Source organism: Notolepis coatsorum (genome assembly GCF_963971535.1).
Source record: "Notolepis coatsorum genome assembly, chromosome: 6".
Classification (NCBI taxonomy): Eukaryota; Metazoa; Chordata; class Actinopteri; order Aulopiformes; family Paralepididae; genus Notolepis; species Notolepis coatsorum.
The window spans coordinates 174,679,480-174,706,399 of NC_140170.1; the positions used below are offsets into that span (position 1 = coordinate 174,679,480).

Here is a 26,920-nt window from a genome sequence, read left to right on the forward strand (position 1 = left end):
TAGAAACATGATCGAATAGACTTGTATGCGCCTGAATCTCCTGAACACGGCGCGACCCATTCCAAATCGATCGGAACTTAATCGGCCGAGATCAAGTCCCTTTTTCAGCACCTACTCGCTACTCCCCATACGCATGCGCAGATTGCCAACGTATTCTGACGGCACGCGACGAGGCGCGTTAGAACGTTCCATCAGAGGGGGGAGCTTGTGCCTGCTTCGGTGGCCAGTGTCCTTTCAGCCAAACAGGATAATGGAAAAATGATCCCACTCAATGGCCAGACGCGACTTATGGCGACATCTACAATTACCTCATTGAGTCTCCAGGTGGATGGATGGAACTGATGGAACAGTTCTAACCCGGTTTCGCGCCTCGTCGCGTGCCGTCAGAATACGTTGGCAATCTGCGCATGCGTATGGGGAGTAGGTGCTGAAAAGGGACTTTATCTCGGCCGATTAAGTTCCGATCGATTTGGAATGGGTCGCGCCGTGTTCAGGAGATTCAGGCGCATACAAGTCTATTGGATCATGTCTCCAGCACCCCCACAGCCGTAGCTGCAACCACTTACATCAAGGCTCTCATCCACATTCATTAATTTGCTCCCCCCGCTATCTCCTCCGTGATTTCAATGTAACGCGGAAGTGCAGTGGTCTATCCAAGACATGTCCTGACATTTCCTTCACAGCAGAGAAAGAGATACGGTCTCACAGCTTCCCTCTGTATTCAACTAACCAATCGGTGTTGAGTGATTTGCAAATAAGAAGTACATGTAATGTCACACAACGCTATATAAATCAACAACACACAATAGGATGTTAAAACACTAGTATCTTCTTCATCGGTTCTCCAGTAAACAATGGCATCTCCAGAGTCCCCTTCAGTATATCAGTGGGTTCTATAAAGCTTCTTATACATAAACTGCAGAACCTGTCAAACCCAGTTCGAGTTTTCTCCACAAGTAACTGTTTCAATTATTCCACTTTCACAACATCCAATTAAGTGATATCCTAGTGAAGAATTGTCTGCCGTCAACTAAAAACACACCTCTTCAATCAATATCTGTTCTTACTGTATTTTACTATTATGTACTATTGTACTATGTCTATACTACTATCTACTATGCCTATACTACTACCAGTACCTACTATGCCAATACTACTACCTACTATGATACTATGTCTAATCTATACTACTATGCACTCAGAGTGTAGCACTTAATCTCAGCACTGTTAGACTAACAATACTGCCAGAGTTGTACCCTGCTGACTTGTTGTAGAGAACTTGTAAGTCACTTTGGATAATAGCTTCGGCTAAATGATGTAAATGTAAAATGTACAGTAGTGGCCAATTTTTATCTGCAGCAAAGATTCTGCTAAGATTCTTAATAAGAGAATCCTACTTGTTTTTACAATACAGCAGCTTCAGTATGTAAACCATGTTTGAGTTGTTATATTGACTTCTCAAGCATACAGTTGTGTGCTCTAGCGAAAACATACTGGTAATAAGATATGTGCCAATTATTATTTTATCAAATCACTGACATGTCATCAGTTGGCATGATATTTCATTGTAAGGTATCAGAGCACCATGCAGCGGCTGATGTATTATAATACAGGCCATCTTGTGGGGCCTTTACCGTAGGTTGCCCTGGTGTAAACTGATCCTTTAATGCAGGTAGTGTTAATGCCATGCTCTACCCACTGAGGACCACATGCCAGATGTATGAAAGCTGTCAAGCTTGATATTCTAAGACATCACGAGTATATTCTTCCCCTGCAGAGGGCGCTACCTTCCGCCGATGAACCAGATGATGGCCCAATCTCTGATGGAGACGCCGCTGGTAAGCCAAGTTACCTACCAGCTTGTCAAGACACTAGACATGTCTCTACAGTTACATTTAATTAACACTGCTGCATAAATTAGGATACACAAAGATCCTTACATCATAAAGTTTATTTCATTTTGTATTTACTCAAGTGAAAGTTTACATGGTAAACTATGAAAATATCATGTCCCTGGGAGCCCGAAAAGCCCATTAAAACGTTTTGAAGCATCACTTCTATTCTATTCTATTCTAGTTTATTCTATTGGACTGCATAGAGAAATAGCAAAAACAATTGCTAAAATGGAGACTGGAAGGGAGAAAAAGAAGGGTCAACAAAACTTTCAAACCATATTTTAACCCAAGAAATCTGCCTGGCAACACATACAATTAGTGATCTTTCAAATATGGTGGCTAGCTCTGGAAATGTGACTAATAAGCCAGATTCCTGAAAAGTGACTTTCTGAAGGAACAAGGAGTCTCCTCTCGCAGCAGCGATATGGTTGATGAGGTTACAAGACGGCAAGACAAGGGAAATTAGCACCAGCTAAACGTTTGAACAGTTAGCCAGTGGCTGGTCTTGGGCAACTATCAATTTGGCTGGTGAAATGTTTTGGAATGCAGTAGACAAAAAAGTGAATTCCATGCCGTAAGATGGTAAACATACCCTTTGTTAACAAACAGTTAAAGACCACAGATGTTTTCTGATGCCAGGAGGAGACTTAACAGAAGCTGGTTCCCTGAACTAAATTAACTTTCAATTCAACTCAATTCAAAAGAGAATTCAATAAGAGCATGCAGCCGAGTTCTGTAGAATCTGTCCTCTTTGAAATGTTGACAAAGTGGTTGCTGCACACAGTAACCCGACACTGTTCATGCACTGGGCGCCGAGAGGAAGCCTGGTGGTTAAGACCACAACCAGACCCTTCTCCCCTTTGTCTACCTTCACTGTAGAGACCGCACACCAGCTCAATGACGTTAATCCCAAGGGGATCAAAAAAGGAATATCTTATCTTGTCTTACTAACCCTCATTGTAGCTCTCATACTGGCTCAATGAAGGTAATACTAACACTTAAATACACCGGGAATTTCACAATGATCAACTATCTGCCGTCGGCGCAACAACATTCGAATGCACGTTTCGCTTTCGGTGTGTCGCATTAGTGTCGGGAGTGATATGTGTTCTGTGTGTTGCATTAGGTTGCATGTCTGGTCTCCAGCTGGTGCTGGGAGTCTGATTTATGGTCTGTGGGACCAGAGCACCTCCTTAATGGCCACACTACTCGAACAACAATGCTAATTGGAAGCTGTTGCGCTGCTATGCGTGTGTCAGGATCTGTCACCAGGTGTCGGTGATTCATGACCGTTGCAGGGAAACTAAAAGATGAAAACACTAGAAGAATATGTCTGGTGTCTGGGGTTCAGGTTCAGGCATCAGCTCAGACCCGGTGTCTGGGGTTCAGGTTCAGGCATCACCTCAGACCTGGTGTCTGTATCTTTGTTTGTAAAAAATAAACCCTTAGGCCACATATACACTGGTGTAACCATAGATATAGAATAATTAATATATAGTTAGTAATTAATAGTTAGACCTTTTCACTGGAAAGGGCATTGCTAGCAAACAGCTTGGGCCCAAGTTTATCCCCTGTCAAATATTGATATTGGGAAACATTGCAACAAGGTCCTTACAACAAAAAAACAAGCCGTAAACAGTCCAGAGCCACGGCACACCTGTACTGCACATGACGAGGAAAGGGGTAACAGCAGACTAGCAGCAGGTGTACTCCAGAACAACAAGGCTGTAAACTGTCGAGGCGCTTTATCATCTAGCCGACACGTCAGACCCATGGAACGTAGGAAGCTAAAAACTAAAAGTAGCTGTCCCAGGCCTGCAGGTATTGAGGTAAGGGACCAGTCCATAATTACTTTGAAAAAGGGGGAGGGCATCTTCATTTTATTTTCAGCTCCGGGGAGGGCAAGGAATGTTATTATTAGACAGAGGGGAGTGTATGTTCCTTTTTAGCATTTCGTCCTAGACATTAACAATGTTTCCGTGACAACAATGCAGAAAGTGAGTGCTTGCAGGACAGCACCATGGCAGCAGGAGGACCGGGTTTAGAACGTTGGTCCCAGTCAGCGCTGCAGTGGTTATTTATTTACTGCCGTCTCTGTGAACCAAACCCTTGTGGAAGGACCATGCACTGCAACAGGAAATACACTTGAGCCCGTTACAACGTTGTCTAATTTGAAAGATCTATGGTTACACCTGTGTTTACCCATCTAAGACGAGTCAAAATGTCTGCTGTGAAAAGGGCCTATAGCTGGTAACTGTGCTTCAGATCATCTCATTGGTATTAGTTTAAATGGAGTTTTGTGTTTAATGTCACACAGTCACACAATGGCGTTTTAGAGAATTTCATCTGTATTGGTTTTGATGGGTTTTCCGTGTCATGTGATCTCATCATCATCATCATCATCATTTTATTTATCCGTACATGTTTCAGAGAATTTCATTAACTAGTGCCCAGTGCCCGGGCGAGACGTGGGCCATTCGCAGCAAGTGCCCGTTTGGAACAGCCCAATTGCTTGGCCCCCGGAAGTGCTGCTTGCAACATTCTCGAGAAGAGCTCGAGAAGAGCTCATCCGATCGACCTTACACAACCGACACTGCACTCCCTTGGGTCATGATCAGATGAATGGCTCTTGATTATGCGAAGGACATGCACACAGACAGACAGTGATTCCTCCCTTTATAGTGATGAATAGTTTTATTTTCGGTCTTTGTTTACAGATAAATCAAAAACACACATGTGTGGACTTTCAAAAGGAAAAGAAAAAAAGAGAAAATCACAAATGTACATATTCAAAGTAAGCCCAGACACAAAATCCAAACTCAATGACCGAAAAAAGGAATAGGCTGAAGCACATGCTTATTTTTGCCTATCCTTTACAATTCTTAAAAACTAAATATACTTTAATATAAGAAAGAAAAATTTAAAATATGCTGCAAGATATAATTTTGTTTTCTTTTTCTTTAAGAGAAAAAAGAAAAGAGAAAATAAATGTTTGATGTTTTACTCAAAACTGTACTCCTGAATTATTTTATCCTTCAGGGCCTTTTTAAATCTCCCCTGAGAGGTACACAACTTCAACCCGCCACTAAGGCCATGTTTAGATGGAGAGAGTCTGAACAGAAACCGCAAAAGTCGACTTGCGGTCTCACTTTTAATGTTGCGTTTAGACTAGTGTTTTGGGATGGAATTCTGCGTGCAGATGAGGCTGTAAATACTCGAGACGACGGAGCCCCGCTGTCACACGATTGGCGCATATGTCACATGACGTGCTGTGAAAACCCGCCCTACTCTGCCTCTGATTCGCAGACTGTGGGTGGGGGAATGTGATTGGACCAAAGCAGAGTCACTCACAGACAGTGGCTCCAGTCACTAATAGTTGCGATAGCCGCAGGACAGATTCTTGTGTATTTAAAAGTACTGTCAATGTAGCCTTCAGGTGATCGCCATGGATAGAATCAGACATGCTTTGTTTACGCTTCTAGGCTACTGGCGCATGCCTGTGATGTAAGCAGTACGCGCGACGAGAGCCTTGAGAACCCTTTCGTCATAGTTTTATGCGGTTTGACAGTTTAGATGATAGCGCAAAGGTTTATCGTTTCTAGGAATTCCACCCAGGAAGGTGGTCTCACTTTTTTGCGGTTTCTCCCCGTAAAAACGCTGTTGCCGTATAAACAAAAGGCACATCCGAAAAAAAATATTGCGGATTCACCTGCTAGCGTTTCCGTCTAAACAGGGCCTTTAAGACTATTCCACAATTTAACTCCCAAAATTGAAACACATCTAGCTTTTACATTAGTTCTTACCTTTTTATATGTTTTAAGAATACACAACCCTCTTAAATTTCCTTCTCTTAGTTACTGTATATATATTGGTTTCAATGGACAGTTTTAGTGCTAAATGGTCTCAATGGTGTTTCAGAGACATCTCTGGGGGAATTACTGATATAGATATCAGATAACAGTTTATAGTGATGATAAATAGGCATCAAGTTGCAGGTTGTTGGTCAGGGCCATATACAGTAGTAGTCGAAAGGTTGCTGGTTCAATCCCCATAATGTCAAAGAGCCCTTATGGTAGCTAATCCCCACATACGTGTGTCACCTCCTGCTCCAAGAGTGGCATTGACAATGACCCACTTTGAATTAACAAATACTGTAGCTATCCTTTTAAAAACAATGTTCTTTACAGCCCACTCTGTAATCCACATTGATTTTACCTCCGTGTTCAATCCACATTGTTTCTGCAGGCAATATTGCCTGACTAAATTGTTTGAAAATGACATATTATTATTATTATTATTATTATTATTATTATTTACAACATTAACACTAATAAACGTGTTCTAGGGCTGTGTTTGAGATCTGCCCACCTGCCTGATGTGTTTGTGTTTGATTGGGTCTGACTGTGTATTGCTTAGTGCAGATATACTATATACAGTACAGTTATGATAACAGACATGTTGATGTGTTTCAGACCTGCCCACGTGCCTGCTGTGTGTGTGTCTGACGGGGTCAGTGTACTGTGAGGAGGTCAGTCCTGACTTGACATCAGTACCAAGTCTGCCCAAGGCCACCGACTACCTCTACGCCCGCTACAACAAAATCAAGAAGATCACTGCCAAGGATTTCTCTGATGTCTGTGAGTCGGTTGATTATAACTATAATATAATTATAGCTGGGGGCAGAAGTGTGCAGTACTGGATATGATGCTTCTCAGGGTTCAATCAATCACAGTCGCTACTCATCAGCCAAAATCCTCTCAGCTGCTGATTGATTGATTCTATGCCAGCTTATCTTTAGCATGTTGGAATTCTCACCTGGTAACATGGTAACATTGTTACCTCCACAAAGGAGGTTGTTTTCACCCCTGTCTGTCTGTGTCTGTGAACAAGATATCTTGGAAAGTAATGGCCAGATTGCCATGCAATTTACTGTGATTATTCATGACCCCTAACAGAAGACACCTATGCTATTCTTCTATTTTGGTGACCCCATGATGACCTTTCTTCTAGTAGCACCATCAGGCCAAACATCTCCTGACACGTTAGCGATACAGTCACAAAAGTATAACCATAGATTGGGCATAAGGCAAATGTCCCTTTGTGATATGCAACTGATATTATTTTGATAGTGGATAAGCCAACCCGTTTGACTCCCTGGAAAAAAATTAATTCTAGAGCCTCCTTTCTCTTCTTCACGTTAAGTTGGTACTCTTGAAGTGAAAGTGAAACATAAGCTGCTCTGTACTGCGACTGTGCTGCACAGAACCTATAAAATATTTTAAGTTTATAATGTTGTCTGACTAAGTATTGATAACATATTTTACTCATTCTTTTTTTTTATTTGATGAATGTGGGCACTGATGAAAATGAACTAAAGGTTTATTTCTATATAAAAAAAATACAACTATGGCTCAACTCAAAGAATCTCAGTCGACTGAGGGGTCTCTGATTGATGATTCAAACCATCAACTTTCAGGGAGCAGCCCTAGTTGATACATAAATCATGGTTTTATATAGACTGGCTCTGTTGATACTGGCAATATAGGCAACTCTCATTTAGGTCATCTACCCGGTAAAATGTTGAGTGGAAGTAAATGCAAAGTTCTACTGAGTGCATTCATCTAGTTACCGTATAGATTTACCAGGGCTGTCAATCTAATTACAATTTCTTAACATGATAATCGTATGGTGGGCTGTGATTAATCCCAATTTACGCAAATAAGAAAAATATAACACTAGTATTTATTATTATGAATTTAATAAAATAACTGCCTGCTGGGCCTGTAGCCAATACTTCAAACATGTTGCTTCAGTAGAAAGACATGCTGGGCCTGTAGCCAGTACTTCTGGGATACATGCTGGGAGATATTTTTTTTTCTTTTTTAAATAGATTTGTCAGCAGACTAGGACATCTAATCTAGACTCACTAATCATTCTCTAGACTTGCTGTGCAGTGGTACGTTGTATTTGCAGTGGTACATTGTATTTTAAGTTATGAGAGGTGGTTGATGTCAAAAGGGGTAATGGGATCCACTTGTGTTATCGTTTTTTTGTATTATTATTTATTTTTTAATACATGTTATGGTTTACGATATTAAACACCACTCAAATAAAAGAAATTGGCATAACACCGGTTCCTGACAGGCAGCAAGCGAGCGAACTGCAGACGAAATCGCGCGCGACACTGTCCTGATATGACGCGGCGCGTGTCCGAGTGTGTCTGTGTTACCTGGAAGCACGGACAAAAGCAGCCTGCAATTCTCGACCAATAAAAAGTGTTTAGGGGCGGGACTCGGCCGTGTAATCGCTCAACTAGAGACACAGCGAGCGAATATTTGAGGGGGGAACGACATCGCCGCTCAGTTCGCTGTCGCTCACGGCAGGTCAGGATAGTCTGATTGAAACGAATACATTTTAATCATTTTCGCAATCACACTCGCTCGCGTCGCTGCCTGTCAGGAAGGGGTGTTAGACAGTTAAATCAATATTTATGAACATGAGCTACTCTCTCCCAAAGCCAGAAATCAGAGAAGTAAGAATCAACTTGTATAGTATAAGTATAAGGTCTGGAGCTGCTCCATTGACAGTCTCCATTAACTCATTCCCTGCCAACAACGATTTTATACGCGTTTGTCTGCCAATCGTTGAACGCCAACCACATATATACGTTATTTGATCGTTATTTCTTTTATTCACTATTTCCATTCGTTATCCATCCAGGGAGCCTGTGTTACCATAGGGAATGAGTCTGAGATCGCAAAAGTCCAATACCGCCGCCAGGTGGTATGCGGCCGATGTTGCACTTCCTTTGAGACTCTGTGTATGGGGCTGTGCGTCGATGAAATTCCACGGGGCGGACTTTTCTAGTAACCTGGACCAAGGGCTTCACCCGATCGCATTGAATAGTTTTCGGGATCCCCAATTCATTACGCTGTGGTGGGTTATGTCGTGGGCCAAATGGACATATGATCTACCAGATGGCAATCAAACAATTGGAATATTCTTTTTGGAATCCCACCGGCCACAGGTAAGAGCAATTTAACGTCAATTTCAGCTTGTGCCTTGTTTTCATAGCCATCGCCCTGATCAGCGTATGTTGTTGTAGTAACGAATAACGTTATTGACAATCAATTAATCAGAAACGACCCCCTCCCCAGTGTTTCCCATTAATTACCTAGAGACTGTAATGAATTTTAATTAATGAACCCCAGACAATTTAAATACATTTTTTTTTTTTTTTTTTAATAGTTTGCCAATAGGGATGTAGTTGTATTGGCAGTGGTAGTAGTCGTAATAGTAATCCAGTATATATATATATATATTTTTTTTTAATAAACCAGTTCAACACAGGTAACCACTTTTGCTTAATTTCTTTGATGGCTCAAATGTATGCTCTAGTCCAGTGGTTCCCAAACCTCTCCTCGAGGCACCCCAGCCGTTCCATGTATTTGTTAAATTTCACCACCAGCACACCTGATTCAACTAATAAAGGGCTAGTTAAGTTGAATCAGGTGTGCTGGTGGTGGAATTTAACAAATACATTGAACGGCTGGGGTGCTTCGAGGAGAGGATTGGGAAGCACTAGTCTAGTCGATTTTGTGTTTTGAGCACAAAGTTCATCATAGATCTAGCCTCTTTATTTTCCTCTCAAAGTGCATCAGATTGATGCATTTAACTTTAAAATGTAATTATTTTTTAAATATTCCGGGGGGGGGCATGCCGCGGGACCAGTGTTAATTCTGTCAACGAAAATTATGACTATATATGGTTGTCAACAAAGCTTTTTCCCCCGACGACAAAGACGTGACGTCACGTTAATGTAGATCATGTGACACTAACGTGACAAAATTATTTATGCATGATCGTTGACTACATCTGAGGACACAAAAATGTACTTTACAAAGACCATGACGAATTCTCTCTTAATTTATGTTGACTAAAACAAGATGAGACAAAATAATTATAACTTTTAGAATAATTCACTTTATTATTTCAGCATTTCCGTTTCCGGCAAATCGATAGACCCTACTAGTATACGTTGTTAATGAATCCCTTTAGCGCTTGAAGCGCAGTAAAACATCGCAATGACTTTTTATTTTTCATATAATGTTGGGTACATGCTCAGTAGAGTTAGAACGCACCCAGTCTTAGGGGCTGGGATATTTGGTTAGCACACTTTATGCACATAGAAGTACAGTGGCAGGTTCGCTAAGCTAATGTTGTTAGCCGAATTCTCTGATGGAGGCCGCCATTTTAAGTTTGAAGTGACATCAGCGATCTACGGTTGTACTCGACGGACAAAAGGGAATGTGTGTGTGACGATTGATTGATTGGTTGATTGAAAATTGTATTAACAGATTGCAGAATGGGTACAATACAGTACAGCTCAATACACACAATTGTTTCGTCTTGTTTACATCAGGGTCCCCCATTTTCAATTCATCATAACATATATGACATACATGACATACAGATAGACAGTAATGCTACATCTATACATTTATGACATACCAGATTTACAAATACAGTACTGTTTGTGATACAAAAATAGTCTAAAAAAAGAGAGTATATACATTTGACGAAGAAACTATACATTGGAGGAGGTTGGTAGGTAGGAGGTTGGTAGGTGGGGTGGAGGGGGGGCTTGGGTAGGTGGGTGGAGTGGGGGGGGGAACTGTACGTGTGTGAAATTTGTACAGTAGGTCCCAGTGAGAATTATAATCAGTGTGTATTTACACTATCCTATTGTTGCTTTGTTGGTTAGAAAGAAAAAAATAAGCAATTTAAATCAGAATATGTTCCATTCCATGTCTGACTATTTCTGAATCTATTGACCATTTCAAGGAATGTTTGGTTACTATTGGGCTTCTAGCCTTATACAGAACTTATTGTGAATCAGCTGATAGGGTTTTGGCTAGACTATACAGTACTTAAAGAATAAATAGAATTGCATTATTTACAATATAAAATGACTTGTTTTTTTTACGAAAACTAGACAAAAATATCATCTGTTTTCTGCGACTAAATCTAGACTAAAACAAAAAAGACAAAATCGAGACTAAAACTGACTAAGACTAAAATGCTCAGACCTGTAGTTGACTAAAACTGACTAAACGAAAAATAAATGAAGGTGACTAAATATGATGAAAACGAAAAAGGAGCATTTGACACATGACTAAGACTAAAACTAAAACTAAAATAGCTTCCAAAATTAACACTGCCCGGGACCCCCCTAGAAGGGCCGAGGTTCACCCACCACAGTCTCACAAAATCCTGTGGGAAACACTGCCCCCTTTCATGCATTCATGATGGAACATAATATATCGATCATATGCATTTGAATTTTTTATTGTAGCGTGTATAGGGACGAAATGCCAATGGATTAAGTATAATATATGTCGCAGGCTATTACTAGCCTCCCAGGAATTACCCTAAACCGCTCTAAAACCATACTTATATTCACCACGGTATAAAACGGGAATGTATGGATGGATTTTTTTTTTTTTCACATCTTGAACGATAGATACTCGATGTCAAATGGGCCATAGTATTGCATCCATAGCTATAATATAGAATATAGTTATAGCCCTGCAAACAAGGTGACCGACTCCATTGGTTCAATGCGTGGCAGCACATATAGCCATATCCTGTTCCCAGCGTGGCAGAGAAAGAGTGATTTTGTGGACCCACAGAATGTTTGTTTTCTTTTTTTTTTTTTATATCCAAATGAGCTTTATTATATAGTAGTGGTCTCAGTTCTGAAACAGAAAATGTACACAATGAACTCAGAACATTCCCCTGGGCGTTCTCAATGTCATCTATAAAATATGTCCCAGTTCATTGTCTATGGAGCAGCTTTAGACTGTATACTTGATGACTAGGCTTGCCACAGTAGTCCATCACCGGTGTTACTCAACATCCACTGAGTACATTACTTGCCCACCACCCCCACCGGTGTATTCCTGTATCTTCGCAGCAGCGAAAGCTCGACTAGAGGACAATACTAGTCAAGACCAGCAACAATATGTTTGCATGATGCACTAAATATAAGAGGGACAGTCAAATCAAATCAAATCAAATTTATTTGTAAGGCCCGACAACACACGTTAATGTCCCCATGGGCCGTACACGTCTTCTTTAAACAAGTCAAGAAGAAACATAACAATAAGTCAAGAACAGAACAAGAACACCATAATGTCCAACAAATTTAAAATAAATGCAAATAAATGAAAGAATGCAAGCACTCCCAGACATACCCAACGCGAAGGTAAGGAAAAACTCACTAAAACCTAACAATAGGGAAAAAAGCTCCACAGGCAGTGTGGAGGAGAGAAACCTTAGAAGGGCCATTCAAGGGATCTCCCTTCTTAGATGTTGGTGATAGTAGTGTTGCAGACGGACAGTTGGTAAGCATGCACTCATGTGTGTAGTGAAACACAGATGAGTGCATGCAATAGCAACTGAACATTTTGAAAGATTAAAGAATAGAGCTGATAGCGATAGCAACTGAACATTTTGAAAGATTAAAGATAGAGTGAGAGCATTCATGTTGTTCAAAGTAAGAGGAAGATCTAAAGGTCTATGGCTGCAGCTACATTGATCCGTCTTGATTGATGGTTTATCTTTTAATTAGAACCTAACGTCAACTCTGTCTGTCCAACACATGGATACTCATAATTGAGAATGAATTCAAAATAGATGTAGACGGACAGACACAGCGGATCAATGTAGGCGTTAATGACACTAAAGATCATAGTAAGCACTCTACAGATATTGAGCGGCATCTTGTAAAATGGTGTCACGGGTAACACATTGTCATACGTTTATTAACCGTTGGGAAAATGTCCTCACCGTGGCATCTCTATTGATGACGTCACAATACAAGTTTGCGTTTTTCGAGAGTCGCAAATTTTCTCTAATATTTTTGTAGTATCTTAGACCAGAGGCATAACATGTATGAATTCTGAAATTGCTGCGTAGTTCCCCTTTAATTAATGTTTTACTCCTCAACAGTGACTCTGAAGAGAATCGACCTCACAGGGAACCTGATCTCAGAGATCGAGGATGGAGCGTTCTCCAAGTTGTCCGCCCTGGAGGAACTGTCTCTGGCTGAGAACCGGCTGGTCAAACTGCCCATGCTGCCTGTCAAACTCACCGTCTTCAACGCCAACCACAACCTCCTCAGAACCAAGGGCGTCAAAGCCACTGCTTTCAAGGTACATCTGAATCAGTGTCCACTGGAGCTGTGGCTCCCAGATTCTTTCATGTCAAGGAGTCGATACGCATTAGAGTGCAGACCCCCAAGTCGATACGCATTAGAGTGCGGACCCCCAAGTCGATACACATTAGAGTGCAGACCCCCAAGTCGATACGCATTAGAGTGCAGACCCCCAAGTCGATACACATTAGAGTGCAGACCCCCAAGTCGATACGCATTAGAGTGCAGACCCCCAAGTCGATACGCATTAGAGTGCAGACCCCCAAGTCGATACGCATTAGAGTGCAGACCCCCAAGTCGATACGCATTAGAGTGCAGACCCCCAAGTCGATACGCATTAGAGTGCAGACCCCCAAGTCGATACGCATTAGAGTGCAGACCCCCAAGTCGATACGCATTAGAGTGCAGACCCCCAAGTCGATACGCATTAGAGTGCAGACCCCCAAGTCGATACACATTGGGCTACGGACCCCCATTACATTTACATTTAGTCATTTAGCTGACGCTTTTATCCAAAGCGACTTACAAGTTCTGTACGACAAGTCATCAGGAAGGGCACAACTCTATCAGCTGAGTAACAATGTTCATCAAGTGTTGCGTGTTACAGTGTAGTTTAGTTTATTAGGACAAGTGCATGACAGTAAGGTTAGTCAGGGTTAGATTTTTTTTTTTTTTTTTTTTAATCATTTCAGATAATGGTTGAAGAAGTGAGTCTTTAGTCGACGGCGAAAGATTGAAAGACCCCCAGGTGACTGCATGTGGGAAACACTTGATTTAAAGAGGTCCTTCTGCATGCAAGATAAAGGAATATCTTATCTTATGGCTGTATGTTGAAAACACATTTTTACAGATTTGATTAAATCAATGAACCGATTAGTCACACAACAAAGTCATCTAACTATTAGACTAAGAATCTCTTGGATTCTTGGATACTGGTGGATACAACTATCAATACCAATAGACACTGCTTCACAAATCACTGAGGTTCTCTTCTGTGAATATGTTTCCTAACAGAAGCTGAAGCTGGTGAGCCTGTTCCTTGCTGACAATCAGCTTGAGGCTGTGCCACACATCCCTGAGAGTGTACGCATTCTTCATCTACAGGTCTGTATGCCACTGTTCACCAGAGACAATGATAAGTGTTTAGACCAGCCGTCCTCTGCCATGTCACTGCATGGATTAACAAGTTACTTCACAATGGTCTTTAAAGGGGAACTATTTTACTATTTCTTTCACTATTTGGGCACTTTTACACAATTCCTGTGAGTCTATGGAACACCTCTGTAATTTTTTTTTTATTCATTGTTTTGTATTTCTAATCAAGTCCTCAAAAACAGCATTTTTCTACCTCAAGATCTTAAGCCGTTTTGAGCCTGGGCTCCAACCACTGTGTGCAGCTCATCTTGTACCTGATGCCACACAGCCACATTATCATGCAGTGGTGTCTCTCTGACATCACAAATCAGCACATTTTCAGATGACTCAGTTCAGTGAGGGTGAATATTGTGAGAGGAGAATTGGAAGAATGCGCCAATATGAGAATTAGAGACATAGATCATATTAATATAAGTTCACATAGCTAGGAAACAATGCTAAACACTCAAGTTCAAGTTCAAGTTCTTTAATAGTTGTCATACAGAAGTACAGAATACTTTCATACAAAATGCTTCTTACTGTTACGCTCCAGAGACTGTGCTAGACAAGATAGTATCAAATAACATAATAACATAATATAGCATGAATTTAGAAGAAGAAAATGAGGTCACAGTGTTCGGTATAGACATATGTACAATGTTCTGAGTTACCATATAATATACAATACACAATACTATGCAGTGTACTAATGTACAGTACTATCTAGTGCAAAGCAGAAATGGGATGAGGTACAATTTTAGGTACAATTTACAGTAAGGTGTACGAGTTGTAGTGCAATCCTTCATCCATAAATATAAAGTGTGGGGAGTGGGTGCTACAGTGTGTTTGTTTAAAGTGGGTGTGTGCTATAAAGTGTGTGGAGTGGGTGCTACAGTGTGTTTGTTTAAAGTGAGTGTGTGCGTGTGGATGTGTGTGCTATGTGCGTTTGGTGGTTGTTGTTGTGTAGTGTTCATTCATTGTTCGTTTAGCAGCCTGATGGCCTGGGGATAGAAGCTACTTCTGAGTCTTTCTGTGCTCGCCTTGAGACTCCGGTATCGCTTGCCTGACCGCAGCAGTTCAAAGAGGCAGTTGTTCGGGTGACTGGAGTCTTTAATGATTCTCTTAGCCTTGCCCTTGCAACGCTTGTAGTAAATGTTCTGGAGGGTGGGCCATTTATAAGATAGTTCCCCTTTAAGCATTTCTTTTGTACGTTTTAAATAGTATCATCAGCCCAACTTCCACCTGCATTTGCTACAACATCTGCTAATGGGTAAAATATTAACCAACCTAGTCAAGTTTATTTGTATAGCCCTCAAAGGGCTTCACAAGCCCATAGTGGAACAAGACCCCCTGACTTAACCCTCAACAAAGATGAGGAAAACCACCCACAAAAACCCTAACAGGAATGAAGGGAAGAAACCTCAGAATCTGATTAATATCTCATAACATCCCAGTTGTACAGGAAAGTGAGTAGGTACTATTGACTATTGATTCAAGAGTCACCTACAGCTGCCTAGTTCATAAATACCTTTCTATTTCCTCACATGTCCAGAACAACAACATCACAGAGGTCAGCAGCGACACCTTCTGCAAGGGCAACAACACCTATTACATCCGTCCCAACCTCAACGAGATCCGTATGGACGGCAATCCTGTCCTGCTGGCCAAGTACCCCAACAGCTTCACCTGCCTAAAGACACTGCCTATTGGACGATATGACTGATGAAGCCATGTTAGCTTTGGTTCCACCACCAACACTACCTTGTCTCCAGGGCAGAAAATTAACACCACCCACCAGTCAAACGCTGGTAAATGATGACTGTGGCTAGTATGTTTCTCTATTCTACCAGCCACGTTGGCAGGTAAACCACAAAGATTTGTTGGTTTGTTCCTATCTGGTGAAACAATGAAAGTGGCCTGCGGATTATGGAATCCACCAGCTGCGAACGGTGGATGTGAACGTTAATTTCCTGCCCTGCTTGTCTGTGAGCATGTTGGTTAACCAGCCAAGTTCTTCTATACCATCCTGAGGATAGTAAGGTTAACAGTGAGGATGAGATGCTAACTTGAGTATGCAAGCAGTATTTCAGTTGACATTAAAGGACAATATCAGTGTTTTGGCATGTGGGTGCTATGCCATTCTTATCTTTTGATTGATTGATTGATTGATTGAAAAGTTTATTAACAGATTGCAGAATGGGTACAGTACAGTACAGCTCAATACACACAATTGTTAAGGGGATGCAGACCAGAGAAAGACCTTCGTCTTGTTTACATCAGGATCCCCCATTTTCAATTCATCATAATCTTGATAGTAGTTAAGACCACAAGCCATGTTCTGCTTTTTTTTCTCTTCTCATTATTGAGACATTTTGGTAACAATTTTGTGTTGATTCATACCAAATATCTATTTAATGAGGGAAAATAGCAAAATAGTCTGAGGTATTAGGCCCAAGCTGTTAAAACCACTATTGTCCTTTAAGTACCATAGTTTGCTTAGATTTTTTCTTTAACACACGGTTGATCCTGGATAACTTAGATTGGTGACAAGCGTTACATTAAGGTCAAATACTAGGAGGGGCAATGTGTAAATACATCTTACATCTTCTCATTGAATGTTGCCTCAGAATAAGGATAATGACTTTCTGGAAATGAAACTAGAAACGTTAGGCTTTCTTCAGTGTTTTGTGAATCAGCTTAACCTTGTTTTTTGATTAACTTATAAACTACAGTTAAAGTTGATGGGAAAAGGCAATGTATCGACAAAATATAGTAACGTGAAAGGTACTCTTCTTGAATAAGAGTCCACACACACACTGCTATAATGCTCACATGCACTGTTTATTTTCACCAAATAGATCAATGGCTTAATCCCAAATAAAGATTTAATCGTTTATCAAAGTGGTAAAAATAAAAGGTTTTTGGGAACAGTATACTGTAGCAGTGTGCAGAATGGCTGGTGTATTTGTCAGTTCTGCACCTACTCACAAGAGGTTTGATGTGCGTGTTTGATCTCTTTAAGCAAATGTAATCTTCTTTACTTTGTTTTGCTTTGAAGTTGAAATCGAGAGCTTTTTGTCTGACTCCCCTGTCTTCCTTTTCAATATTACTGAAATATTATGGGAATTATTACCTATGTGAATAAAACAATGATGTACAGTAAAAATGTGTATGTGACATGGCTATTTTTAAGATATTCTAATAAAGTTAAATTTTTTTTTTAAATTAAGACAGCTCACAGTGCTTGTGTCTTTCCAACAGGGCTGGGCAATATGGCCACACATCTTATCACTGTTTTGTTTTTGTGGTGTCTTGGTGTTTTCAACTCAACTCACTTTTGGTACCAAGTACTTTATTTTCCCCTGCAGGTACCCCCGTCAATGGGGGCGGGGTTTGCAGGGATGACCGTCGCTGATTGGTGAAACACAAACACAGCACAGCTGCTTGTGTCTGTGTCTCGATTAATTGAATTTCAATTTCGATTACGATTTTGGCTTCCTACGATCATGAAAACAAGATCCAATCCAATCCAATCCAACTTTATTTATAAAGCGCTTTAACAGCCACAGGGGCACAAAGCCAGCGAACCCAGATCTAGCAGTGAGGTCACAGAGGGGCCACCAAAAACCATGACCTCCGTCTTTTTGTCATTAAAATTAAAGAAAATTCAATGCCATCCAGGATTTAATGTCATCGAGACATTTGGTCAGCGGCTCTATGGAAAAGGAGCCAGACTTTTTTAGTGGCATATAGATCTGGCTGTCATCAGCGTAGCAGTGAAAAGGAATGCCGTGCTTTCTGAGTAAGGAACCAAGGGGCAATAAATAAATAGAGAACAGGATGGCGCCAAGTATCGAGCCCTGGGGTACACCGTACAATAGGGGGGCAGTAGAGGACACGGAGTCCTCGAGCTTGACACAAAAAGATCGATCTGCCAGGTAGGACCTGACCATTCAAGGGCTATGCCTCTGATGCCCACCCACTGTTCAAGACGGGCAATTAAAATGTCATGGTCCACTGTGTCAATCAAGATAATCTACATAAAACGATTATTCTGCCAGATGCTGTGTTGCTCTCATTTTGTCCTGTGTTGTAAATGTAGCGCATCCCTCCCTTCACAGTGATGCGCTCCGCCCCTCCCCTCAAGCCCAAACAGTAGTTTCAGGTGTTGAGAGGGAGGCCAGAGCCACGACGCGTTTCTCCTGTTCTTTTGAAACGTCTTTGGTAACTTGTAGAAGACCACAGAAAGGCAGCCTTGGGTCAAGAAGAAAGGTAAAACTAATTCAGTCGTCGTCATTATGATGCAGGGCTCGACAATGCGAGAGTGTGACTGGTCATGTCAGCTGAGAAGAGACTCTTTATCCTTTTCCTGGAACATAGCTAACAGCAGCAAACGCTTGAACGATTGGTTGAGCTTCACCAAAAAGATGGAATACAGCAAAACGCTATTTGTGCAGCAAGAGTGTTTTGTGCAGCAAGGAAGCTCCTCCAATATGACAAAGCATTTGCTTCAACCCTCCATGCACCATTTTCAACGTGTTGGGCTAACGTTACAACAACAACTCTGGTTATAATGTCTCCTGTGCTGCACAAGCACATCCTAGCACTAACGTTACAACAACGTTAATGTTACACTCTGGTTATAATTTATTTAACCTTTATTTTACCAGGTAGTCACTTGAGATCAAATATCTCTTTTTCGAGCAAGACCTGGCCAATAATGTCTCCTGTGCGGCACAAGCACTACCTATAGTGGACGTGGAGAGAGGTCTGGCTATGCGAGACACTCAAGTGTAACAATATGCATTTGTCTTTTATATTAGAGGTAGGTACCCAAAACGAACGACGCAAGTTCACGAAGCACCCCACCACAATTCATCCCCAGACACCCTTAAAGAAAACGTTCACTTTCACAAGATGAGCACAGAAAGAGTGGATGAATGTGACTGAGCAGTGATTTAAGGTGAACATTCCTTGACACAGGAACAGTTGTCTCCTTCCTTAGGTAATAGATAAGCAAAATGCATTATCATCCAAAGCAATATTATTGAATTTAATAAGCCTCCTTTGATATATTCCTGTCATAATGCATCAGAAACGGATGATAAAAATAAATTACAGAAGGTACCTCAGAAAACGATGTCATGGTTCACAGTTTACTTACTAGAGCCTCAATCTGCCAAGAATGAAAGGTAAAATAGTTTTCATTCTTGGTATTTAATTTTCTCTCCCACCACAAATATTAGAATTGGAACAGGGATTTGATAAGCAGAACTAGAACCGAAACCGATCAAATCCGTGGGATACCCAACCCTCCTGAAAAAAGTATTTTGTGATTTTCTAAAATCAATGAGTAATCGTGTTTAATAATCGTGATTTCAATATCAATCAAAATAATTGTGATTCGGGCGCCCCAGTGGCGAACCACATAACGCGCTGAGTCGCGGCACGGCCGACCCGGGTTCGATTCCCGGACCCGTCGTTATTTGCCTAATGTCTTCCCCCCACTCTGTCTCCCGTTCCTCCTCTCTCTCTCTCTACTGGACTGCCCTGTAGTAAAAAGCGATAAACGCTAAAAAATGTATCTTTAAAAAAAGAAAATTGTGATTCTTTTTTTGTAATAATCGAGCAGCCCTACTGTGTACTGCTTCATTTATAGAACAAGGAAGTACTCTAGTATCGATTAAGGGTTGGGGGAAAAAACTATACAGCAATATATTACAATATTTTGCGTGCAGATATTATATCAATACAGTGATGCCAAGATATTGATATTTATTTACACACAAAAATATTTTTGCTTAAACAAAAAAAAATGGGGATGAATAGTTCAAGTGTAAAGTTCAACACACTACTGTGTTAGTAATCAATGTTACAGTTAGTAAATTGGTATGCCCATCTGCTATTTTTTTGTTGGGCTTTATATAAAAAAGAAAATTACAATGCAGTTTACACATCTTAGTTACCTGAAGATTCTGGACAGTATTTCTCATTGTGGCAATAAATAAACGTGCATTTTTTGCATAAAGCAAGCATTTGTTGACTCTCATGTTGATAAGACATCAGTGTTTCCCATTAATTACCTAGACTGTGGCGGCCCGCCACAGTTTTATAATGAACCAAAAAAATTTAATGTAATTAAAAAATATATTTTTATTTTTATATATTTTTAAATATTATTTTAAATATAAAGTTTGCCAATAGGGATGTATCAGTAGTATTGGCAGTGGTAGTAGTCGTAATAGTAATCCAGTATATTTTTTTATTTTCTAAAAAATAAACCAGTTCAACACAGGTAACCTACCGTACTTTTCGGACTATAAGCCGCGGCTTTTACCCCCATTTTTCTACCCTGCGGTTTATATAACGGTGCGGCTAATCTATGGATTTTTACAGCTAACTGGGCTCGCTCCCTCAGCTCTGTGACCGTCAGATCAGACTCGTAAATCTGCTGCAGCAGTGCACGCCTTGCCCCTCCTCCTCCCCCTCACAGTCGAGTGCATGAGCAGCTCCTCTTTCAACATAACTGAAGCATTAAACAAAATGACCCAGTCGACTATTCACTTTAGTTTAATACATGAGGCATTGTCTAATGTTATCTAGCTGGCTAGCTACTGATAGCTCCTGATATCAACGTCTGATATCATCAGTTTGGCATTCGATTTCGCAGTAGTTGGCTAGTGTTGGCTAAGTAGCTATCGTTCCGTGAGCTAACGTTAGTAGCTACCTAGTGTTGGCTCTATCGTTCCGTGAGCTAATGTTAGTAGCTACCTAGTGTTGGCTCTATCGTTCCGTGAGCTAACGTTAGTACGGCTACCTAGTGTTGGCTCTATCGTTCCGTGAGCTAACGTTAGTAGCTACCTAGTGTTGGCTCTATCGTTCCGTGAGCTAACGTTAGTAGCTACCTAGTGTTGGCTCTATCGTTCCGTGAGCTAACGTTAGTAGCTACCTAGTGTTGGCTCTATCGTTCCGTGAGCTAACGTTAGTAGCTACCTAGTGTTGGCTCTATCGTTCCGTGAGCTAACGTTAGTAGCTACCTAGTGTTGGCTCTATCGTTCCGTGAGCTAACGTTAGTAGCTACCTAGTGTTGGCTAAGTAGCTATCGTTCCGTGAGCTAACGTTAGTAGCTACCTAGTGTTGGCTCTATCGTTCCGTGAGCTAATGTTAGTAGCTACCTAGTGTTGGCTAAGTAGCTATCGTTCCGTGAGCTAATGTTAGTAGCTACCTAGTGTTGGCTAAGTAGCTATCGTTCCGTGAGCTAACGTTAGTAGCTACCTAGTGTTTGCTAAGTAGCTATCGTCGGGAGCTTCGTCAAACAGCCATCTCTTTCCCGACAATCCCCTCTGTGCACGAACCCTTACATTATGGTAATTAAACATTAAAACACCTGCGGCTTATAGTCCAGTGCGGCTTATATATGTACACATCATTCAATTTAGCTGCTGCGGCTTAAGTTATATTCAGGTGCGGCTTATAGTGCGAAAAGTACGGTACTTTTGCTTCATTTCTTTGATAGCTCAAATGTATGCTCTAGTCCAGTGGTTCTCAAACCTCTCCTCGAGGCACCCCAGCCGTTCCATGTATTTGTTAAATTCCACCACCAGCACACCTGATTCAACTAATAAAGGGCTAGTTAAGTTGAATCAGGTGTGCTGGTGGTGGAATTTAACAAATACATTGAACGGCTGGGGTGCTTCAAGGAGAGGATTGGGAAGCACTAGTCTAGTCGATTTTGTGTTTTGAGCACAAAGTTCATCATAGATCTGGCTTCTTTATTTTGCTCTCAAAGTGCACCAGATTGATGCATTTAACTTTAAAATGTACAAAAAAAAATGTTGCAGGGGGGCATGCCCCCGGACCCCCCTAGAGGGGCCGAGGTTCACCCACCACAGTCTCACAAATTCCTGTGGGAAACACTGAGACATGACATATTTTAATCGATTGACAGCCTTAATGCATTTATAAAAAGTTCTAATTCCTAGCAAAAAAAGTATCAATATTGTGCTGTCAGAACAGGTGTGTCTTGTTTGGTGGTGTTGTGAGTAGGATCTTTGCAATTCGGCTGATCTTGCTGCATTGAGTAAAGTTGAGGAAAATTGACACTTATGGAAATTATGACAATTTATCTCATAAGTGTATCATTACCGTCTCATAAAATGTATCACACTGCCCTACTTTCCAACTAAACAAATAATTTTGGTCCAGCCTCTCTGTGTACTTAAATCAAACCAGTGATCAACAAACTAGGCATTGCCCGTGGAAAATGGCTAAAGAGTATCTGTGGCCCGAGAACATGAAATACCACTCAAAGCAGCTTGAAACTAGTCAGAGAATAAAAAATGTGCATGTTTTTTTGTGATATGCTTTGTTGCAGTATGTCTAAGCTTTGTTTTGTGTTCACATTTCTATCTCTTGAATATGAAAAACTAGTTAGAATGGGAATTACGTTCTGCATAATAACATTCCAGGAACTGCAAGTCGAGCAAATATCTGGGTTTAGCAGCTACAAGCAAATATGGAAAATGTGGGTTAACATTATTCCTTTGGCCTAGCCAACTTGGCAAACCAGCCACTACATTCTCCACGTAAACAGGGGGAATGTTTTCCATACTGCTTCTGCAGTTTGACGTTCAGTCTTACAACCAGCGGCCTCTTCAATTAGCTTACCATCTACCCTGCCTCATCACTCACTACTTTACCCCATTACATCTAGGAGTAACAGTATCTTTCTTTTACTATTGATTTAGAGCACTGCAACTATCTATCGATCTATTGTATCTAGTATCTATATCTAGCTAGCTAGGTAAAGAAATTAGGCAAGGGAAACACTTGTTCATAATAAACCGCGATGATTTTTATTCTATAGTAAATTACTTGGGAGTGTTCTCTTCCAGGATGACAATGCCCCCCGTCCAGTGCATGAGAAGACACTATGACTATGTTTCACACTGCAAGCTTTAGCGCTCAATTCTGATTTATTGCTCAGATACGATTTTTTTCTTTTCACATTATTTTTGTGGCCAATATCAGATTCCAGTGTTAACTGGTCACCCTCCTGAACTGACCTACATGCGCAAATGAACAATGATGATGATGGACATAAACACGGAGGACACTGAAGTCACAGTTTATGGTTTCATTTATAAGGTGAATGCAGCCAGCTAATTGAAAAAACCTGTATCTGATTGAGGACCATCTGATTTAGTGGCCCAAATCAAAATAGAGAAAGATCAGATTCCATGTGATTTGTACTGTTCACACGGTTGAGAAAAACAGATCTGAGTCACATATGAGCAAAAATTGTGGGCCCCTTTTGCCTGCAGTGTGAACGTAGCCTAATACACACCATGTGCCATGGCCATCTCAATTACCAGATCTAGACACAATAGACCGGAATGAACACTTAACCAGCCATATGGGAGATTCTGGAGCCGTGCCTAAGAGCATTTTCCAACCACATACATCAAAAAAACAAATGATGGATTCTGTCATGGAAAAAAACTGTGTTGCAGGAGAGTTCCAGACACGTGTAAAATCTCTGCTAAGGCAGGATCAACCTTCTGATGACCCAACGCCCTATTAAGACACATCATGTTTCCTTACATTATCTATCTATGATCAAATGATCCATTTATCAATACTATGTATCTGGTTGATCAAGCTATCTAGATATCTATATTAGAGCCTGACCAATACTGGATTTTTGGGGCTGATGCCAATACCGATATTAGGGAGAAGAATATTCAAATATTGACATTGACATTTTTTTTATTACATGTTTTTTTAATGTAGTCCCACGTTTTACTTCTTCCACCCTCTGCCATCTGTATTATATTTGATCTGGAACCAAACTAGTTTGCATTGCATGTTCTATTCTATAGTCTATTCGAAAGAGCTTCATCTTCACTAATGACAAACATATCTTTATATTTAGGTAATAGGTAAGTATATTAAAAAACTATGTAATGAGTGAAGTCACTGGCAAAACATTTGATGTCCTCTCTACTAACTTTAAACCGTGTGTTCTCTTCTACTCTATCAAGCAAGACGTCTGATGTCCTCTCTACTATCCTTATCCATATTCAAAAAACTATTAAAATCTCATTTAATTTCATCATAAATCACTGTCGCATTAAGTTACTCCTGTGTCATCAGTGTTACATCTTCTGTTAGTATGACTGCTTGTTTCCTTTTCCTCATTATATACCGTTAATATGCTATTCTCCTCTGTCTTTGCCCTCTTGTACAAAAAAATTATAATAATAATAATTGTTCTTGTTACTGACTCGTGTAAATGTTCCATGTTTTCGCATTAGTGTCTGCCTTATGTCTCTGATCCTGTTTTATAGTTTATTTTGTAGTCCATGTTTACATGTAATTCGTCCATATTGTTTATGGACAACGATGGGAGTGTAACTTTGTACAAGCCCTCCGGGCTTCGTTCCCTCCTAGCACTGTTTTTTTTTAAATAATGTGCTAAAAATAAATAAACTAACTTTAAACCATGTGTTCTCTTCTACTCTATCAAGCTAGATGTCTGATGTCCTATCTACGGACTTTAAACAACGTATTCTCTACTCTATCAAGCTAGATGTCTGGGCCCTAGTCCCATTATCCAGATTCAATTAACCCGATGTTTGACAGGCTTTCCCTGTTCCTCGAACGCTGATTCAGTCTCGTTCATTCGAACCAGACTTGATACTCAGGATAATTGCGCGCGGCCACCTCACCTGAAAAGACAGCAGGTGTCGATCGCAGAAATCCTGATTTTCTAACGGCATTGATTGATTGATTGAACACTTTATTAACAGATTGCAGAATGGGTACAATGCAGTACGGCTCAATAGCCTCGCCGACAAGTTAAATGCATAATCTATAGGCTAATTTTAAATCCCTCATTACCCCAATCAGATTATATTTCTTTAAATGTGCCTGCTGGCAGTAGGCTTAATGGAATAAATAATCGAATGAGATCTTGCTAGCGAAAATAATTAGTTCAACTCTTTCAGAATAAGTAGATAAAAACAAGCCCAAAGAGTATCTAATTGATACGAATTAATAGATACTTATGAGGATATCTGTACTGTATGCTTAGGTATCATGTACTATATAAATACATGGTTCCCAAAGTTTTCAAGACGCGACCCCCGAAATAACGTGTCAGAGAGGCTTGGAGGCTATACAGTTTCACTATTAATCAGGTTTTAATCTGTTTCGGACATCATCCATACATGCATTGAATTGATTAACCTTTGGTTTATACCAGTGACACCGGTCATGTTAATCACCCTCTTGTTCATCATACAACAGCCTAGAGCTCGAACCACACTTAAAAGTCTGTGTCAGTTAATTAAAGGAGTGAAACTCTGGAACAATATACCGGATGAAATAAAAAACAGCAGGAGTATTTTTAAGTTTAAAAATATGTTTAAAAACAGGGTTCTAGAATCTTATAGTCAAATTTTACCTACAATCTGTTTTTCTCTACCATGAAACTCGGGTATTGAAGATTAAGTTTTGATTTTCCTATGTTGGCTTATGTTGATTTTTTGTTTGTTTGTTTTATCTTGCAAACCTTAACTTTTTTTGTTCTTTTCTGGAATGATTTTTGATTGTTGATTTTAATTTGTTTGTTATATTTTGAAAACTTAAACTTTTTTGAATTTTTTTTGAATTAGGGGTAGGTTGCTCTATAAGCTTTTGGCTTCAAACCTATCCTTTTCGTTTGTTTATTTGTAAACATTTTCAATTTTTTTTTTGTATTTTTTTTGTATTTTTTTTTTAACAAACACATAAACAAACATGACAACACACGATTAGATATACAAGCATTGTTAACAGTGCACATCAAATTAAATCACTGTTTAAATAAATGTCTTATACAAGATATGCCCCTAATACCTGCTATCTATTCCCCTACACACATTATGCTCTTGCTCGCACCCCCCACCCTGGACCCCCCAATGGATAATCCATCCATTATCATTCGCTCTTAACCAGACTGTTGTGAAGGGCCAGATTAAACCGAATATATATATTTATTTATATATATATATTTAATTGTATTTGTATATTCTCTAATATTCCCTGATATCCCTTGTATATTCCTTGTACAATATGCATTGAATATCCATTCTAGCCTACTGAACATCCCATAATAGTCTCCATTCTACTATTGGTCGAGACCTTGGTGCCAGGCTGCCATACCCCTCAGACCCAGTTCAAACGTACCGCTCCACATGTACGAACAAGTCCTAGTTCCGCGTAGGAATCTGGCTACCGCACCACTAATGGGACTATTTGTTCATAGTGCGTATATATACTGCGCTACTAAAGTAGGACTTTCTTTTCAGTCCAGTTTCTTACCCTCCAATAGAGTCACAGACGTAAAGCCTCCCCGCGACGCCACGTGTGGGAGTAAGGCCAAGTTCGCCTACCATCGGTATTGAGACATCGTGTATATTAATATTTGAATAGTCATATTTGGCACTATATCGTCGAGTTGGACGTAGTCTATTAAGCTAATAATAGTCTGTTAATATATAGTGCTTCGTGCGGTGAGAATACTACCGTAGTCAGTACCCCATCGTTTCGGGCAGAGAACTGGCTGCTTACCCAGGGTGGTTGACCCCATGTGAAGCTGCACCCGAGGAGCCCCAGAGCCGACGAGCGA

General features: G+C 40.4%; 2 protein-coding genes across 2 annotated transcripts in view; one reads left to right on the forward strand and one right to left on the reverse strand.

Annotated features, from left to right (window-relative positions):
* ogna (osteoglycin, paralog a) overlaps nt 1-17,476 on the forward strand; it is a 20,332-nt gene extending 2,856 nt beyond the window's left edge. The window contains exons 2-6 of the mRNA XM_084316495.1: nt 1,778-1,838; nt 6,368-6,532; nt 12,909-13,111; nt 14,128-14,217; nt 15,800-17,476. Coding sequence (XP_084172621.1) covers nt 1,778-1,838; nt 6,368-6,532; nt 12,909-13,111; nt 14,128-14,217; nt 15,800-15,970 — 690 coding nt within the window. The 3' untranslated portion in view covers nt 15,971-17,476. The remainder of the gene's footprint in view (nt 1-1,777; nt 1,839-6,367; nt 6,533-12,908; nt 13,112-14,127; nt 14,218-15,799) is intronic.
* cenpp (centromere protein P) overlaps nt 1-26,920 on the reverse strand; it is a 245,573-nt gene that overhangs the window by 169,808 nt on the left and 48,845 nt on the right. The window lies entirely within an intron of this gene.